Genomic DNA, 17,758 nt, shown 5'->3' on the forward strand with positions numbered 1-17,758 from the left:
GTATTTTTAGCTCAAAACATTTTTTACAAAGTTATCCTAATTAACTTAATCTCCCTGATTTAATTATCCCCAATCCAATACATACATGCATCCATTCTTTTTCCTTTTTTGGGCCACCTTACTCTTTGCCAACTGTAGCGATATCCCGCTACCAAATTCTCCTTTCCAGCTAAGAGTCACTGATGCAGACACAACATGGCACAAGCACAAACACAAACACGCATACGTGGCAGCTCCAGGTTTAGCCACCATGACTCTAATCCGTCACAACAAAACAACACTACAGCCCCTAAAAAGGATTAAATTCCCTAGTACTCCAAAATACCCCTGTAATCATCCCGTTCCATTCCCCTGCCGGTGAGTCGGTCACCACCAAATGTTCCCCCCCTATCCCATTTCACTGACCAAGCCGCGGCCTGCCACAACGATCCAAAAGTGCCACACCTAACGCTCACTGCGGGTGAGCGGAATCGGATCCATAAAGAAGTACCCCCCCACGTCCCCCCTCTCGACATTTATCGTTACCCCCGGCCCATTGTGCATGCATTCAAACCAAGCGTCCGCAGCGCTCCCTCTCCCTCCTTTTGTCCGCCCCTCTCTCCCCCTCTTCTAAACCCTGAGAGCTCTCGCCATTTTTCTTCGCTCCCCACGCCGAAACCCTAGCGCTTGCTGCCGCTTCCGGGGAGGGAGGCGGCAGAGGGCGAGACCACCATGGGCGTCTCTTTCAAGGTCGCCAAGGTCGGAACCCGCTACCGCCCCAAGCTCCCCCCTCCAGATTCCCCCGACAGCGCCGGCGAGAAGGCCGAGGATCCCGACACCTCCGGCGATGCCCCGGCTCCCAAGCCGACCGATCGTGAGGTGAGCTCGGGTTTTCTCCTAGGGTTTCTGCGTTTCTTGATCCTTCTGTCGTGTGGTCTCTGTTTTTCTTTCACTGAGTTGTAGGGATTTGGTTCTTGGTTTGATTTGGGGTTTTGATCTCGTTTGGGATTTGCGTGGTGGTTTTTTCGGTGTTTTGATCGGGATTTAGGGTTTGGTGATGGTTTCTTAGTGCAAGAGCAGTGTTGGACTTTCTATTTTAGTGTTTTCCTGATAATAGCGTGGTTTCCGGATCATGATGTGGCTTTTGTTTTGCGGTGTTTGTTTTCTTGAAATACCACGGTTTTCATCTCGGGGTGGTTATGACCAACGTTCTGATTTTCGACTCTGTTTTGCTGCCTGCTGGACATATCGGTTGATGTCGATTCTTCTTTGTTCTCCTTTTTCTCTTTGTTTTTGTTGTTTCTGTCTGTTATTGAAACTCTAGGTCCCTCAAAAGTCTCGAGGGGCTTCAGATGGGCCGGGCTCAGGCAAGTGGAGCATAGCATTTGTTGCCATTCTGTAGTGGACTGAGTTAAAACTATCCCAACCTTATTTTGGCCCATCATACATATCCCATCACCCAGCCAAGGTAGTTGTATGAAGCAAGTAAGGACTTGGACTTAGCCCGAGCTCAGAAATTGGTAAAGTATGTTTTTTAGTCGTGCTTAGAATGTTGAAGAAAATATGTCATTGTTTGGACACTTTCATATGACGCTTATTCACTTTTAGATTTCAGGATGTTGGAAATTTGGAAGCTAATATCGAGATCGTCAGTGATTGTTTCAAAACTTACGGGTGATGTTATTTAATATGGGTCAATGTGTAATTTTAAGAGGAAATAACGGTATAAAATTGTTTCGGTTGATGAGACTGTTGATGAACCTTAGTTTAAAAATAAGATATGGTTTGTGTTGGAAGTATATAGAATTTACCCTAGAAACAAGCCTCTTCTTGTTTGCTATACAAAAACCTGAAAGATCCTCCGTCTATTTGGTTTGATCGGCTCAGGAGAATGAGTACTATGTTTTTTAAATTTACAAGTTTGTGAAGCAAATAATTGTTAGAAAATAAATAAAAAAAACGATCTTTTCCTTCTACTTTCAGTAAAAAGAAGCTGAAAATTAAATAGTTTCAAATCTTGGCATGGAGAGATGAATTTTTTATTAAGATTCTCTGGGGCATGTGTATTTGATGAGGGTAATTTATGTTATATCAACAACTTTACACTTTTTGGTATATAGAATCTGCAAGTTTATTGTCAGATAATGTGCCCTGTTTTACAATATTATCTATCCAATATTTTTTAGAACCTATCCTGTTCTTTTAATGTTGTGATGTCTGTTTAATTCTTAAGACTTTTTCCCTCACATTAGTAGTTTCAGTTTCCATATAGAAAGAATAAAATATATAAGCAAACAATATTTTCTACCTTAGATTGATGCCTAATACAAGTTTAAGATCCATGCAATGCACATAGTGCACACACAGAATAAAAAATATTAAATGTCAATAACAACAAAACCTTAGAAATAATAACAGAAAAATGTGGTCATCTCAAATATAGAGAGGGAGTGCTATTGGCTTTACAAACTCTGTTTGATGGGTGTTATGTTGAGAGTCCAAATGCTTCAGCCTAAACAAAAATTTGCATTAAGGTAACGGGAGTTCCCTGGGTTTAGCAAATGTGAGGGAAATATTTTGTTTTTAGCTCAGTGTCAGTCCCTTGACTTGCATTTGCTCCAAGACTTACTACTTGAGTTATGGGACTCCAAATGACAACAAATTTGAGTTTTGATGGGAACCTAAAGGATTGGATAAATGAATAAAAGACAAATGTCATCATGTGTTGTCCATAGACACAACATATTTGGATTATGATGGCAAATATAAGGACTAGTGGTGGGGTGCATTCCTCCCAATGGAGTATGACTTGTCAAGATTGTTATGCTATATTAGTTCTGTTCTGGACAGAATGCATGTATAGAATCAACACTAGTTGGTTCACACTAGCTTCAATTACTTTCCTTGTGAACTGGTATTCATCCAGTTGCAGGAAAGAAAGGGAAGAGTGAAGAAGAAAACTATAGAAATAGGAGAGGTGCTCAAGGCCTCAAGCTTTTTCAGAGTTGATGATATTTATGTCCTATTGTTGTACAAATGCATGATTGAATTAAAAAAAAATGATTGTCATGTAAAAAGTTGGTAGTTTTTAAAGAAAAAAATAATTTCTTCTTTAATATCTATCTAAATTTACTTGGTAAATTGCAGTGGTTTTGCTACCAACAATGGTCAGTTTTGTCTGCTAATTTGTTACTTATTTTCAGAGAAAACTATGGAAACAGGAGAGCTGCTTGAGCTTTTTCATTGTTTATGATGATATTTATCTTTTCATCATTATGCAAATGCATTATCGAATTAAAAATAATAATTGTCATGTAAGAAGTTTTTACTCTTTTATGAAAAAATAATTTCTTCTTTGATATTTATCTAAATTTAGTTGGTAAAGTGAATACTGGTTTTGCTTCCAACAATGAACAATTTTGTCTTTCAATTTGTCAGTTATTTCAGTTTTTTCCTTTTTATTATCTTGTTTAAAACATATATGTTCTTTATTCATAAAAGTAGTTCATGATATGCCAACCGCTATGGGTTTTTGAACCATTTTGCACATGATCTAGTAAAAGGTTTATTTTTTCTTTGTATATGGGCATGCACTATGTACTCATGTTTGCATGTGTACCTGCATGTTGATGATGGTGGTTTGTGTGTGTGAGCTGGTTGTAAATTCCTTTTGGCTGATTGCTTCTCCCATCTGCAGTTGGCTACTATGAGGAAGGTAATGTGTCTGTAACTATGATATGAAGTCATGTTGGCTTATTTTTTTTACTTGAAGATGGTTGCATGATTCACATGGAGGGTAATCATGAACATCTTTATGAAGAATGCTTTTCCAAGAATATATTTATATCAAAATGAATTATAGGGCATCCCTGAATGGTTTGCTTTGAGTCTGTTGGAAGGACACTATTTATTTTAAACTTATGATTACAACTGCTTTATTGTGGTTACTTTCTTGTCCTTCTTATTATTTTATCATTTAGTGAAATCCTAAATACATTTTTATGCTTATGACATGCATTTGTATATACATCCATGTGTGCATGCGTGTGCATGCACTTGCGCATGACATGCATTTGTGCTTGCTTGCTTGGTTGCCGGTTGGACTGTTCTTTTATGAACACCGGTGGTTGATACTGCTGGGTAACTTGATTTAAATTTTTTGGAGGGGAAACATGCTAACAAATTTTACCTGGTTTTATCTGTTAATGTTGGAGAGGTTTCTAGTCTGCAAGTTGAACTCCTATGTGAGATAGTTTTGTTTCTTAGGTCAGTATCATTGTTTGCTGTCTCTCACTGTATTGTGAAATAATTATCTAATATCTTTAGCTAAAATTTTTATCTGTAAGAATACACTTTCCATTTATATTGAGTTTTATTCTACATAATTTATTTTTTTTTTCCCTGCTTATCATGCAGGTTGCCTTGCCGGGTCTAGGTGATGGCTTTGCTGGTTCAGTTTTATCGGCAAATAGTGAAAGCAACCTTGTTGGATCAGGTGACAACAATTCTGATTTAATAGAATGGCGCCTTTCTTTTTCTTTTCTTTTCTTTTTTTTCTTTTGAAGTTGTATTGACTTCTAATTCAGATCATGAGGCATCCTTCTCTCTAAACTTATTTCCTGATGGATTTTCTATGGGAAGACCTACCGAGGTTTGTTGACTGTACTTTTGATTACTGTAACAATTCAGTAACAATTATATAGAATTTGCCACTGAGTGCTATAGGGATTTCCATAGGGTATGCTTTTGCCTTCTCTTGAAGATGCTCCAAAGTTGCTGCACCCTTATGATGGGGCATCAAAGACTTTGTTCTCTGTAAGTATGCTGATTTATATAAGTTCCTTCAAATGAGTAATTTGTTTTAGAAGCTTTACTTATTAACTTCTGTTCAGTCATATATAACACTAATTTTGAAGTTCTTAGGGAAGATGTTTTTGATTGAAAGCTAAGAGGGATATCAGTAACAATATTCTGGAAGTCATGACCAGAAGAAATTTTGAAACATGTTGACATGTCTTGGAGTTGAATCGTTTTCCTTTTTATCCTAGAAACTTGGGATTTTTCATTGTCTTTTCTCACAGTAGCTTCTCATAAATACCAAGTCAAAGTCAAAGATGACTGTCTTGCATAATTGTGTTCTGTGAAGTACTAACTGCATCACATTGCAAGACACCATCTTCCAGAACAAGATGCACTGAAGGAAAAAAAAAAAAAAGCTCATAATTCTTCCCTTCTCATTTCCCCCCGATCAACATCTTGCTGTTCAATGGCCAGGCTTTTCATGACTCAAACCCATTACTTGCAGCATCCCTTCTCTAGTGGTTATGTGATGTGCCATAACTTGTTTCTTGGGATGCCATCTTGCCATTGTAAACACCTGTCTCAAAGCTTCTTAATACTCTTGGCACTAACTTTTCCCTGAAACATATGATTGGAAAATAATCTCATGATGTGTTTTAGATTATTGTCATTCACAATTTCACAAATTTGGAAAATCAAATGTATGACATTGGCATTGTATTTTCAATACCTCTAGTGAGATAGTGTGGCAGAATCTTTTGCTTGGTGTTACTTTATGTTTGTATCTGTACTTCTAAGCAATTATGGTTGAATGCAGTATGTTGTTGTAGATTGGTAGTATCTAGTTTCTTATGAAATAAGTTCCTGTGATTATGCAAATAACAGATGCTGTAATAAATTTTCCCAAAAGATTGTTTTGCAGCATATTCTATTCTATTCATGTTCAGTCCTATCTAAATTCTGCCAATGCATTTCTCCATCATCTAACTATTTGTTTGGGTCTATTCATCAAAGCTAATGTCTCAACGGATTTATGATCCAAAAGTATCAAAATATGCTCCCTTTTTTGTTTGATGAATTTCATTTCTTTAAGATCAATAAGGGGCAAATATTTGATATCTGTGCCCACAAGAGTTTGTGATGCTATTGAGAAAGAGGCATGCTAGATGTCCATGTATGCGTAGGGCCCTCCCCACCTACAGACTTTGTAGGCCTAACACATGGCTTAAAATTTATTCATGCAAACTTGTCAGTTACTGTAGGACTCTTTCTCAATAGCATCGCAACTGATTTATGATCCAGAGGTATCAAAATGCGCTACCTCTTTGGTTTCGTGAATTTCATTTCTTAAAGATCAATGAGAGGCAAATAGTGGATATCTGTGCCCACAAGATTTTGCAATTCTATCAAGAAAGAGGCATGCTAGACATACATGCATGCATAGGACTCTGTCGCCTATATATAGGAGTGAAAGTAGTATGGGTATTATCCATCCGAATTCGTTTTCTTATCCGAATCAATCCGGATATGGATAGAAATTTGAGGATCCGATTAATATCCATATCCGTATCCATATCCGTCAAAGAAAAATGGATATGGATATGGATAGATAACTATCCGATCCATATCCGAATATCTGAATCTATATGTAATCTTATATAATTTTATATAGCATCTATTAATGTTTGAGAAAAATATACAACTATATAAACATGTTATTAACTTGATTTATCATCTATTTAATAATATCTTTGATTTTATAGTCATAAAGTTTAATTATCTAAGTAATATCTGTAATTATATCCATACTTCCAATATCCGAATGATATCCATATCTGTTTAAAATAAATATAGATATGAATTTTTGCATCCGAATAATATTCGTATCCGTATTCATATTCGTCAGACAAAACAAATATGAATATGGATATGGTGGTATCCGATCCGTGTTCGATCCGGTTTCAGCCCTACCTACAAGCTTTGGAGGCCTAGCACATGGCTTAAAATTTATTCATGCAACCTTGTCAGACTTTTAACTATCTGGAAGGGTTTCCAATCCACTTCATGAGACCACCATCACTGTCCCTTCATGGCTCACCCTTTTGTTACCCTCATATTGTACCAATCTGGTGCTACCACTCTTTATCGAAACAATCTGCAGGCCTGTGACAGCTGCAAGAGCATATTAATGTTTTGGTGTTCCAATGGCTTCCCCATCCAAGAGTCCTGGTTGTGGAAAGCTTCTTCAAGGAGAGAACTAATCTTACCGAATTAAACATAAAAGAAGAGGGAGAGAGGTCCCAAAGTAGGAGAGACGTGACCATTTTGGGAGATGATAAAGGTGAGCGGAAACAAATAATTGTTTTTTAGAAAGTGGATTGGTGGGAATCCTGGTAGCAACCTTACTACTTCTAGTCTCAGGTCAAATGAGACATGACAAGGATGATAACTGTAATAGCTTGACATGGGCTAATCCTTCTTCCTAATGGAAGAGAGAGAGAGAGAGGAGAACAGAGGCCTTTGTTATCCTAAATCTCTATCCGGCGGTAGAAGTGGAAGGGTGAGAGAGACATAGGTTGTATACAAAGAAGGGAAAGAGAGAATATAGGTTATATCAAACATGACAATCATGAAGTGTTTGTGGAATACTCCATGGTTTGGTGATCTCCATTATTCCAGGGCCGGGGGTTTTTGCTGTTGACGACAATGATGTCATGGAGGGAGATGCAAGGTAAGAACGATACTGCTCTAGCTGGTATATGTAACCTGCTATGATAGGTGGATTGTTTCGGAGGCCAAGTGTTAGGTCTAAACAGCAAATAGAAGGGAAGGACCTACACCCTTGTGTAAGTCTAGCATGCCTCATCAAAAAATTGAGGATGAAATCTTTATTTATGCAATATTTTGAAGCCTTCTTGGAAATTAAGTTTATTTTTTAGTTATTTTACCTATCTTGGATTTTTACACATGTAAAGGACGTGTTCTATCAACTCATTATAAGGTCAAATTATCAAATTCAGGACGTGTTCTATCAACTCATTATAAGGTCAAATTATCAAATTCCATACTAAGAATATCAGCAGAATGTCCGTATGCTTTTTAATTTCTTGGAATGCTTTTTAGGGTAACTTTCTTCTTCTATCTTCTTCTTTTGGGTTCTGGTCTGAAGGTTGATCAGTAGATGGAGGACATCCATCAAGTGGATTTATAAGGAAACAAATTATTAAGCCACCTTGCCACTCTGCAATCATCTATTCTGAGCAAGCAAATCAGTCTTTTTACTATATTTGTGCATATATCATATTGCATATACCTAGATGCCTATGGACATAAAACCTCAGCAGCTTTCTAATTGCTAGTTCGCCTGTAATAATATTTACATATACTATTCTGCAATCAACCAAATGACAAATGCTATAGAGTTCTGTTTCTTTCCCTTTTTTCAGTCGGGATTGACCTAATGCATCATTCTAAATGCTGATTAGTTTTTGCCCCTAAGAGAGGGATGTAGAAAATGACTTTTTAATTTTTGTTAGCTGTTGTTCCTGGAAATTCTTAGGAAACATCTAAGAAGAATGGATATAAAGCTTTCATTAAGTGTTCTAAGGACAAGGATTATGTATTTAATATAGGGGAACAGACTAAAATGAAAAACTAATAGAGCAGTAAACTATTGTGCTTTAGAAAAAACCCTGATCTGTCAAACATTTGTTCTTTCTAAACTACTAATTGCATGACAGACAATATAGTAGATGTTACTAAGATAGCTTAATAAATGATGTAATTACATAGTCAATAAATGAGCAACATAATATACCAAGGATTTATTGCATTACCAGCTTTGGGTAGTTTTATTTTGGTGAAGTTGGAAATGGAAGCGAGTTTTTTTGAGGGACATGGATTGATAGTGTGTAGCTAGTCTTTTATCTGATTTAGGAGCTTGCCAGAACCATGAATACCTATGTATATAGCCACCATAATTGTCATTGTATCATTTGCTGTCCAATTAAGATATGTCGAATGGCCATTGTTCAAGTTTTGGGTTGAAACATTTCTGCTTTCATGTTTCTTTTGTTTGGAGTGAAGAAACCGAAAACTAGATAATGTTGTTTTCATGCTGATAAACAAGAAACATCCAGAAAATCCTTAAATATATATTATGCATGGAATAAACAATATCTGTGTATCTTATTTATTTATTGTTCATTATATTTGCTGTTTGTACAGTAGGTTTTGAGATTACTCTGAAGTACCAATAATGTGTAAGTCAAGTGCCAATATTTGTGTATTCTGAGTCTTCAACAAAACTTGATCCTTAGGCACATATATGGAATTCTGGATTTTAACTAACCTGTTAACATGTTCTAATTAGTAGAAAACCAATACCACAAAGCATTGTGTTTCTCTTGGATTACTGAATGAAATCAAAGTACTGTATTGACAACAGGGGAAATCGGTAATTACCTGTTTTGATACCCCGTTCTAGTCTGGCAACTCAAAAGAACTTATGCCTCCTGAATTGTAGTATTCTAAAGAAGTTTTTAAGACTGCAAGTCTGGTATGTATGTATTGAGTATTTCTGCATGATTGCATTTTGTGCTTATTATTTGACCTTTTCACTTATTATATTTTTGTTTGATAGGTGGAAACTATGTATGTAAATTTATTATTTTGATTTTACCTACTTATGCCATCAATTTGCTACTAAACTCTCTCTCTCACCCCCCCTCCATCCCCATTTTGTGCAGGCAATTGAATATGGATGGTTGCCTAGTGACATCTTAGATGACCTACCTTGCAAGTACTACGATGGAACTCTTATTTGTGAGGTGAAGTAGCAATATATGCTTGTAGAGGAGCCTCATCGTTATTTTCCATATTGCACTTTTTGATTCATAGCATTCTTTGATTTAGATCTTTATGTCTTCTTTCTTTTCTTTGATGTATGTGTATGTTCTGGAAAGCTCCATATTTATAATTTAGAAAAGCGATGGTCAAGTTGGTTTTAATAGTTGAAATTAACTGTTTGTTAATATTGGGAGATTATATTTAATTCTGTTTTTGAAATTTGTCAGGTCCTAAATTATTTAAAAAGAGAAGGTTGTTCCTGACTTCCTGTTGAAGACTGCTTATTCTAGTGAAATTTCCTGTATTTTTTCTTAGTTGTGAATTCATTATGGTGATTATGTACTTGTTATGTACCAATTTTGTGAAATTGAATTGACATATGAAAATCCTGTAATTTTATGTTTTACTTGATCATGATGAACATTATTCAACTGTTTCTTTACCCCAATTTTTTTTCTCTTTCTTTTTTCTTTTTTATCTTGGTAATATCAAGACATTACTTGAGTGAGATTGACCATTGTAAGGGGATTGCACTGTTGTATCTGGGAAAATATGGATGCTTTAGATATTGAATAACATGCATTTTAATATTTGAGTACATTTTCCCCCTTGTTTTCCAGATTTCATGTTCTTTTAAATAGGTTGAGTAATTTGGATATCTTATTATAACTTAAATATGGTGTATACGTTTAATGCTGACCAATAAGGGTAAAATGAATGTACTAGTATTGAAGAACATGGATGAGTTGCAACCTTTTCAGACTACTTAAAGTTGTTAACAAAGAGCCAAATTTCATAAAAGACTATGGTATATTGTTACCAATTGAGTTAACAGTAGATAAAATAATGTATTACTCTGTGAGATGCCAGAGTTTGCTATCATTTCCTTTGTTATATAGTAGTTATAACATCAAAATGTGATAATAAGAATCTTGAATTAATAAAAATCAAATCAGCATGAGGCCCCATGTTCCCCTACAAATGAAGACTGTAAAACTCCATCTAACTAGAGCTGTCAATTGATCATTCAATTGGGTTTGAGCACATTATGCCCTTTTAAGAGGCAGTAGTGGGTTGTAGTCTAGCCCGTTTTAAGCATGATTTTTGTCTTTGTAATCCATGTTTGGTCTTGGAAGCAAGTAATGGCATATGTTGTGATGTAAAAGCAAGCAATAGCCTTCACAAATGACTCATAGTTATATTGTCAACATTGAATTTATACAAATTTTTATTGTTTGATCGGGACTGTCAGATTAATATTGTTTTGGATGATAATGATAGGATATATGCTGTAGGTGTGCATAGCATGGGTGTCAAATAGTTTGTAATGATTGGTTTTTAGACACATACAACAAGGGCTGGAACATTCTTAAGGCAGGACATGATATGGCTGACATGAAAGGAAATCTAAAGCTCCGTAATAGATTCCTTAAATAGATTCCTTAAATAGATTCCACTTGCTCCGTAAGAACTCAAATAATGAATTGGCATCTTACTTTTGTTTATAACATATGATTTAGCGTACTAATCCAATCAAAAAACATGCCTACATGGTTTAAGACTTGGTGTTCTTGATTGGTCATGTTCATTTCATATAAAAATACCAACAATGCAGTGATGTTTATTGACTCGGTTATGTGCCCACAGCCATCAATGAGATAAAGGCACTATGTGATCAAATAAGACACGGAGTGTTGCTATTTTAATGAGCCAACATTTGAGTCGCAAGACCTGCACCATTAGCATTTTCTAGACTGAGTTATGTAACATGTTGACTGAGATGTGATTGATGATCATACGTATAATTATATTATTCGCTAAGCTAGTCCATTTGTTGTTTGCAGTGGAGGTTTGAAATTGAAACTATTCACTTAAATATGAAGGAGATAACAAAATCCTTATGATAGATCAATTTGCCAATATGTTTATGATCAATTTGGGATGATGTCAGCTTGCTAAATGTTATTTTAAGTTTTGTTGCTATGATTTCTAGGCTTTAGCATAAGGGGAGTGTCTATGATGTAATATTTTATTGTTTGATCTGTAGCTTTAGCTGTTCTAGTTTCTCCATGCTTATGCACCATAATCAGTGTAATTTAGTGTTTGAGTAGTCAGTGATTTATGCATGGCAGTTTGGTCATTAAACACCTGTATGCTTTTCACCCTGATCACTGAAAGCCCCAAGAGGTTTCACAATGATGAAATACAGCTTTTCATTGGCATAATCTCCTATTTTTCTGTTCCTCTCTTTCTTGCATTCTTAAGCAAATTTCTCTTTTCTTTGTTTCGTGTTGCTTTGAATTCCTTTTTTATGCATTTTGCTTACCTCAAGCAGTTTTTCCATTGTTAGAACTACTTTCTAAACAAGGGATCACAAGACGATATCAAATTCCATAATTTTTGAGACCCCTTGAAAAGCAACATATTATTTATTTTTGATGTTCATTCATTTACTTTTAGGGACATTGATATCATTATTCGACTGAGTAAACAGAGATGTTGCAACTTAGTAATATTTTATTTCCAAGCAGCCATTGTACGTATGAGAATGAGGGTATATTTGTTACATAGCAGCTCTTAATGTGTTAAAGCTGTGATTATATGGACTGGTGATCTTTTTGACTTTCATTTTATTAGAACTCTTTTTTGAGTGAGCCTATAGAAGAATATGTCACATGGTGATCAGTGCTGAGTTATGTTACCTGAATGAATATATTTTTAAGCAGGTGCGGGATTATCGATCCTGTATGTCGAAATTTAGAAACAGTGATTCTTCTGGGGATGAGTTTCCCAGAGTTCAGAAAGTGTGCTTACGGATGGGCATGGAGAATGTTGTCAAAGATATGCCATTAATTTTTGATGACTCATGGACTTACAACAATCTATTGGTCAGTCTAAATGATTATTCTGTTTTCTTGGTGCCTATTTGTTATTTCAACTTAAGTAAATTGTTAGTATTTATTTGTGTTTCAGCAAGCGGAGTCTCAAATTGTGAAGGCTTTGCAACCGATGCTTTATCTGGGCCCAGATCCATCACTAGACAGGCTTTGTAGGACGGTTCCGAAACAGGTGCGAATGCTTACATTAGTTCCACTTTCACTTCCTATTACCTAGTTTCAAGCAGCATGATATTTTCAGCAACAATTTGTTTCACCAACTTCTGTTACCATATGTAGCTTGATTTAGGTATATATAAACGAAGGCTGATGAGCAATCAACATGACATGCTAGAAGTAAACCATAAATCTGCTAATCTAGAAATGTCAAGCATCGGATATGCTGAGAGTTTGAAGTCCCAAACAAGTGTTTCCTTCAAAAATGATTCAGCACATCCTTCTCAGTGTGCCATCTCAAGAAGCATGCCACAAGCGCAAGAAGATGGTAGCATAAAAGATGTTATAGAGCCCACTTTACCACTGGCATTCCAACCAAACTATAATTTAGTAGTCAGTTGCCCTTTATCTGTTCCCAGTAGTGTGGTTTTCACATCAGTACCTGATCATAATCTCAGAGACTCTTGGATTGGTTTGAAGAATCCTATTAATCTTCTTGGAAAGAGGAATAGATCTAAAACACAACCAACCTCCAAAACTAATGGCAAAAGGCCCAAACAAGAGCCACCAGACCTGGTTTCTTCACTGATAATTACCAGTCAAAGGGACACTATGCTTGATCAAGAACCACAAAGGAATACCATTCTGGCACGAAAACATCAGGAATTTCAAAATATGCAGCATCTCAGATTTTATGACCAAAACTCTTCCCGACAGCAGAGGAATGAAGCATCTGTTGAAAGAACTGGAAATCTGGAAGCCCAAATGCACTCTTACTTGTACCAAGAGCATGGACAACATATTGTTAAACAAGAGCCTAGAGACACAGAAATCTTATGCAGAATAGAGGTGGAGAAGGACAGAGAAGGCCATGCGCCGGATATCAGAAGTGAGAAATCAAGTGAGCAGCAAACTCCATCATGTGTAAGAGCTCTGCCTCTCCAGATGCAGGAAATTGGTGCTGGACAGTCTTTTGAAAAATATCCGAAGAAGGAGAGAGCTTCTCGGAAAAGGAAACTCTCTCAGGGCCCACAAGTTTCAGCTCAGGGTTCAGATTCTCACGTGTCCAAACTAGGAGATAGACGAAGAATATTGTCAAGTTGCAGCACATCGCCAACAGTTGCTGTGGTTGGATTATCCAAGGATAAAGCTGCATTAGTGCCTGCAGCTTCAATTGGAACTCTTTCTGTAAATTCTGCTTCTAGCAGTTCTCTGATACAGGAGAGTCAGTTGACTTTACCTAAAAGGAAGAAATCTAAAGCTCTTAATAAGGTTACATCTCAGAGCATGAGTGAAATAGGATCTCTGGCACATGTTGATGAATCAAATGTTTTTGGATCAAACAGTTCTTCAGTTGGGATTGGATTATTGCCTCGTTCAGGGACTAATGTTGATCCTAGCACCTTAGAGAGGTTCTCAAAGATTGAGATGGTGAGCCAAAGGTGGGACTTAAGTAAAATCATTTTTTGTATTAGTTTTCCTTTCATTTTTTTTTCCCGAGTTGTGTAGATTTGATATCTGTTTGAGAACCTGTTGTGAAAAGTTTCAAATATCAGAATCATTTGCAGGCCGATGTTTTTATATGTTCTCATCAATTCTATAGCACTAATATTCTGTCGAACTTATTTTTAGGTATGGACTCAACAGCAAAAGAAACAAAATTGATGAGTATCCAACAACAAAATCATTATTTGAATGCTCTTTGCCACCAGCCAGACTTGTAATGCTGGAGGATGCAGTAGAATGTGGGTCCCTTACAGAGAACTTGTGCATGTCAAAGTACTTAATTGGTGGAAGCAGGAATGCTCGCAAGACCAGAAAGATTACATTTGTGCGTGTGAGATTTTTCTTTAGAGGTAAGTTGTTATTGAATGTTACCAAGTATTCACTAACTCTGACTTTCTGACCTTTATGTTTCTTCTCTGCAGGAAATGGTATCCCCTTCTTGGTTGATGAGTCTCGGTGCAAATTAATCCTAACTGAATTTGAGGAGCCTGACATGCATGAGGTCAGAGCAGAAGTTGTCTTTGGAGACAAAGAAGAACACTTCGATGTTGCTTTTCTCCACACTCCTGTGAGTTTTTTTTGACTGAAATAACATCTGTACAAGGAACAGTTACTTGCAGTCCTTCCTCACCCACATGATAATGTGCTTTGCAGCATCATGCAGACCTATTTGCTGCTCAGTTCACTTCATTGGTAGGTTTGCCTTCAATTTCCTCTTCGAATTATGTAAAAGTCAATACGTGGCTATGAAATTTGAGTTCCGTGGTATGCGACTTTTTAATGTTGCCATATATAGTCTGCATGACAATTTGCATTATAATTTTGTCATCTATCTTCTGCAAGGGCCTTTATCATTTTGATTTGCTGATCCTTGGATTTGGTCAAGCAATTAATTCTTATGGACAAAAATAATTTATAGTGTTCCAATGGCTAATAATCTATCATGAATAATCTGGTAGTTATTTTAAAGGGTCTAGACCCTTGCATGGGGTGATCATGTCTGATGCATAGCGAACGAGCTACAATATTCATGCATGCATTCTTTATGGCAATCAAATAGAGTTGGTGGACTTGATGTGAGTGCTAGCATGATTTATGACCAAGCAGTTAAAAATTTTCCCCATGCACCTGTCTGATACATATGCAGATGGAGCGTGAGGGCTATAGACTTGTGGATGATCAACTCCAGCCATTGTCATCCTGCAATCGTGGCCTTTCTTGTGATTCTGTACATACTGATTCCTCTGGAGTTGCTCTGTATCCTTGCACAGCACCTGTTACGAGCCAGTCGTTGAAGCCAGTTTCCCCATTTGGTGACGGCATCTCAGACTTGAACCCATGCCCGTTTCCTCAGAATATTCACATGCCATCAAGGACGCCTACCTCGTCTTTGAATTTGACCAGACAACAACAGTTGGATATTGTTTCTCATCTTAATTCCATGCAGCAACAACACCCTCAGTTTCAGAGTTCCTTGCCTTTTGTTTGGAACAACCCACTGGTTAACACAAATGTGCATGTGGGTGATACAAATGTGCAGATGGGTAAGGCAACACCCAACAGCACTGGCCATTTTAACACAAATATGCAGATGGGTAATGCAACACTCAACAGCATTGCCCATCCCAGCACAAATATGCAGATGGGCAATTCAAGACCCAACAGCATTCCCCATCTAAACCTTCTTCGCTTGCAGCTGAGTAAACGGCGGAATTATGAGCAACAAGCGATCTTACAGAATAAGATGGCTTTCCTTGGAACCACCAACAATATCATCGGCAAGAGGGAATGTGAATCTGACTCGGATGTCTGTCGCAACAATGATCACCTTATTCAGATACCCGGGTTCAGTCACTCTGGTCAGCCATTCCTCCAAAGGGGAACTTCTGCAAGCGCTGCAGCTGTGCTACCAAAGTTGAGGCAGGCAGGCAGTCAGGGAATGGGGGTGATGAATGGTAGTATGCCTGTAGGGAGTTCGACTCGGGGGATTTTTGGGATGACAGGAGATCGATCTTTGCTGGCTCAGATACTGGGAAGAAGCTGCATCGATCAATTCCAGGACAGAGATACACAGCCTGCTATCTTTTCTAACAAGCAATCTTTGAACCTGAGCACCGGCAACTATGACCAGCGGCATCAGCAGAATATCCATCCAAGGGGAAATCTGCAACTGCCATTGCAACAGCTGCATCAACAACTAGCCACTCAGCATGATTTGCTGACTGTGAATCAGTCAATACGACAGCTGCAGCAACAGCAACTTGGCTCTCTTCAGCAGCACGATCCACAATCACGGAAAACACCGATGAGTCCAAAACAGTTGAGCTCAGGGTCAGCTACCCAACAGGTCAATACTGGTATTGTTGATGCTGGAAGCCCACAGGTGAGCTCCCAGTCAGGTGCTTCCGGCGGCAGCGTCGCGAACTCACCTATGTTACGGGGTCCTCAGAAAGGAAATTATCATGGCAAAAGCTTTATGAAAGGGCAGTGAAGAGCTTAATTTTTCTGCAGTTTTTTTTTTTCTTTTATTTTTTTTAATTTTTTTTCATTTCAAGAAGGAAAGTAAAGGAGGGGCATCGACGGGTCTGCAACAGCTTACATGGAGAAATTGGAGGGGAGCTCCAGCTTTTATATGTGGCTGCTCAAGGAAGTTTTTTCTGTTCGCAGTTGTATCAAAAGGACCGTATTGGGAAGTTCATACCGCTTCTCATTTGGTAACGAAGATCCCTTTTTTTGGCTGGAACAGTTACCTTGAAATCTGGATATTTAGGCTATGTTTATGTTGATTGGAATAAACATCTTGTGCAATATAAGATCAATTGAACCAATTATGCATAAATGGTGGGACGAAGAAGACATTAACCTGTTTTTTCCGGTCTTGCAAAAATTTGGCTTTAGTCTCGTTGTTTCTTTCTATTTTAGGCGAGTATACTGGAGGGCTGATGCGCTCATAATTGCCGGTGATAAGTCAACATGTGCATATTTACTTGAGTCTTTTATCAAAATAATTTTAAAAAAAATTATTTATAAAAATAATATAATTTTAAATTTATTTACGAAGCTAATGTAAATTCTATGAAATATCATTTGGAATAGCGTTTTATAGTGTCACGTCAGCATTTTTTTCATGTGAACGATGAATAAAAAAAAAATTATTATTTAAAACGGTGTTTTTAAAAATATCATTTGAAATAGCATTTTCAAAAACACCATTAAGATGGCGAGTTTTATTATTTATTTTTAAAAAAATAAAAAAATAAAAATTTTAATTTTAAATTTTAAAAAAAATTAAAATTTTAATTTTGATTCAAATAAAAATCATCATTTCAAATTAGTATTCTCATTTCAAATTATTTTTTTAAAAAAATATCTGAAAAAAAATTAGTGTAAAAAAATAAAAAATATTATAAAAAAAATAAAAAAAATGAAAAAAAATAAAAATTATAATTCTAAATTTTAAGAAAATAAAAATTTTAATTTTAATTCAAATAAAAATCATCATTTCAAAAACAATCTCCTTTTTTAAAAAAAATATCCCAAAATAAAATACCTTAAAAAATTAAAAAAAATTA

The 17,758-nt window shown here is 36.5% G+C and overlaps 1 protein-coding gene across 2 annotated transcripts; it reads left to right on the forward strand.

Annotated features, from left to right (window-relative positions):
• The first annotated feature begins 511 nt into the window (after nucleotides 1-511).
• LOC105041128 (protein PHYTOCHROME-DEPENDENT LATE-FLOWERING) lies at nucleotides 512-17,051 on the forward strand. 2 transcript variants are annotated; one of them, XM_010917954.4, is made up of 12 exons: nucleotides 512-858; nucleotides 4,396-4,474; nucleotides 4,566-4,630; nucleotides 4,717-4,794; nucleotides 9,528-9,608; nucleotides 12,354-12,515; nucleotides 12,601-12,696; nucleotides 12,804-14,122; nucleotides 14,313-14,536; nucleotides 14,609-14,754; nucleotides 14,841-14,879; nucleotides 15,334-17,051. In XM_010917954.4, exons 1-12 carry the CDS (start codon nucleotides 712-714, stop codon nucleotides 16,675-16,677), a joined length of 3,780 nt encoding a protein of 1,259 aa, XP_010916256.1. In that variant the 5' UTR covers nucleotides 512-711; the 3' UTR covers nucleotides 16,678-17,051. The 2 variants fall into 2 exon arrangements, with proteins under 2 accessions (XP_010916256.1, XP_073110359.1); XM_073254258.1 differs by lacking the exon at nucleotides 512-858 and adding an exon at nucleotides 3,681-3,694 and having other exon boundaries at nucleotides 15,334-17,050.
• The last annotated feature ends 707 nt before the right edge of the window (nucleotides 17,052-17,758 follow it).

This window comes from Elaeis guineensis, chromosome 3, assembly GCF_000442705.2.
Source record: "Elaeis guineensis isolate ETL-2024a chromosome 3, EG11, whole genome shotgun sequence".
Lineage (NCBI taxonomy): Eukaryota > Viridiplantae > Streptophyta > Magnoliopsida > Arecales > Arecaceae > Elaeis > Elaeis guineensis.